Source organism: Corvus brachyrhynchos, unplaced genomic scaffold (genome assembly GCF_000691975.1).
Source record: "Corvus brachyrhynchos isolate BGI_N302 unplaced genomic scaffold, ASM69197v1 scaffold166, whole genome shotgun sequence".
Classification (NCBI taxonomy): Eukaryota; Metazoa; Chordata; class Aves; order Passeriformes; family Corvidae; genus Corvus; species Corvus brachyrhynchos.
In genome coordinates this window covers 80,185-80,916 of record NW_008239671.1, presented here as the reverse complement: position 1 = coordinate 80,916, position 732 = coordinate 80,185, and the positions used below count along the sequence as shown (strand labels likewise).

Sequence of the window (732 nt, the reverse complement as noted above, 5' to 3'; positions counted from 1 at the left end):
GCATTCCCGGATTCCCCATTCCCAGACATTCCCGGATTCCCCATTCCCAAGGCATTCCCGGATTCCCCATTCCCAGACATTCCTGGATTCCCCATTCCCAAGGCATTCCCAATTCCCAAGGCACTCCTGGCATTCCCCACTCCCCACACATTCCTGGATTCCCCGTTCCCGAGGCATTCCCGGATTCCCCATTCCCAGACATTCCTGGATTCCCCATTCCCAAGGCATTCCCAATTCCCAAGGCGCTCCTGGCATTCCCCACTCCCCACACATTCCTGGATTCCCCGTTCCCGAGGCATTCCCGGATTCCCCATTCCCAGACATTCCCGGATTCCCCATTCCCAAGGCATTCCCGGATTCCCCGTTCCCCAGACATTCCCAGATTCCCCATTCCCAAGGCATTCCCGAATTCCCCATTCCCGAGGATTGCCAGATTCCCTATTCCCGAGGATTCCCGGATTCCCCATTCCCCAGACATTCCCAGATTCCCCATTCCCAAGGCATTCCCAATTCCCAAGGCATTCCCGAATTCCCCACTCCCCAGATATTCCCAGATTCCCCATTCCCAGACATTCCCGAATTCCCCATTTCCCAGACATTCCCAGATTCCCCATTCCCAAGGCATTCCCGGCATTCCCCATTCCCGAGGATTGCCGGATTCCCCATTCCCCACACATTCCCGGATTCCCCATCCCCAGACATTCCCAGATTCCCCATTCCCGAGGCATTCCC

At 56.6% G+C, this 732-nt stretch overlaps 1 protein-coding gene across 1 annotated transcript in view; it reads right to left on the bottom strand.

The window, feature by feature from the left end:
• ZNF638 (zinc finger protein 638) overlaps positions 1-177 on the bottom strand; it is a 23,275-nt gene extending 23,098 nt beyond the window's left edge. Inside the window, exon 1 of the mRNA XM_008639878.2 lies at positions 150-177. Within this exon, the coding sequence (XP_008638100.2) occupies positions 150-177 (28 nt within the window). The remainder of the gene's footprint in view (positions 1-149) is intronic.
• Between the last annotated feature and the right edge of the window lie 555 nt (positions 178-732).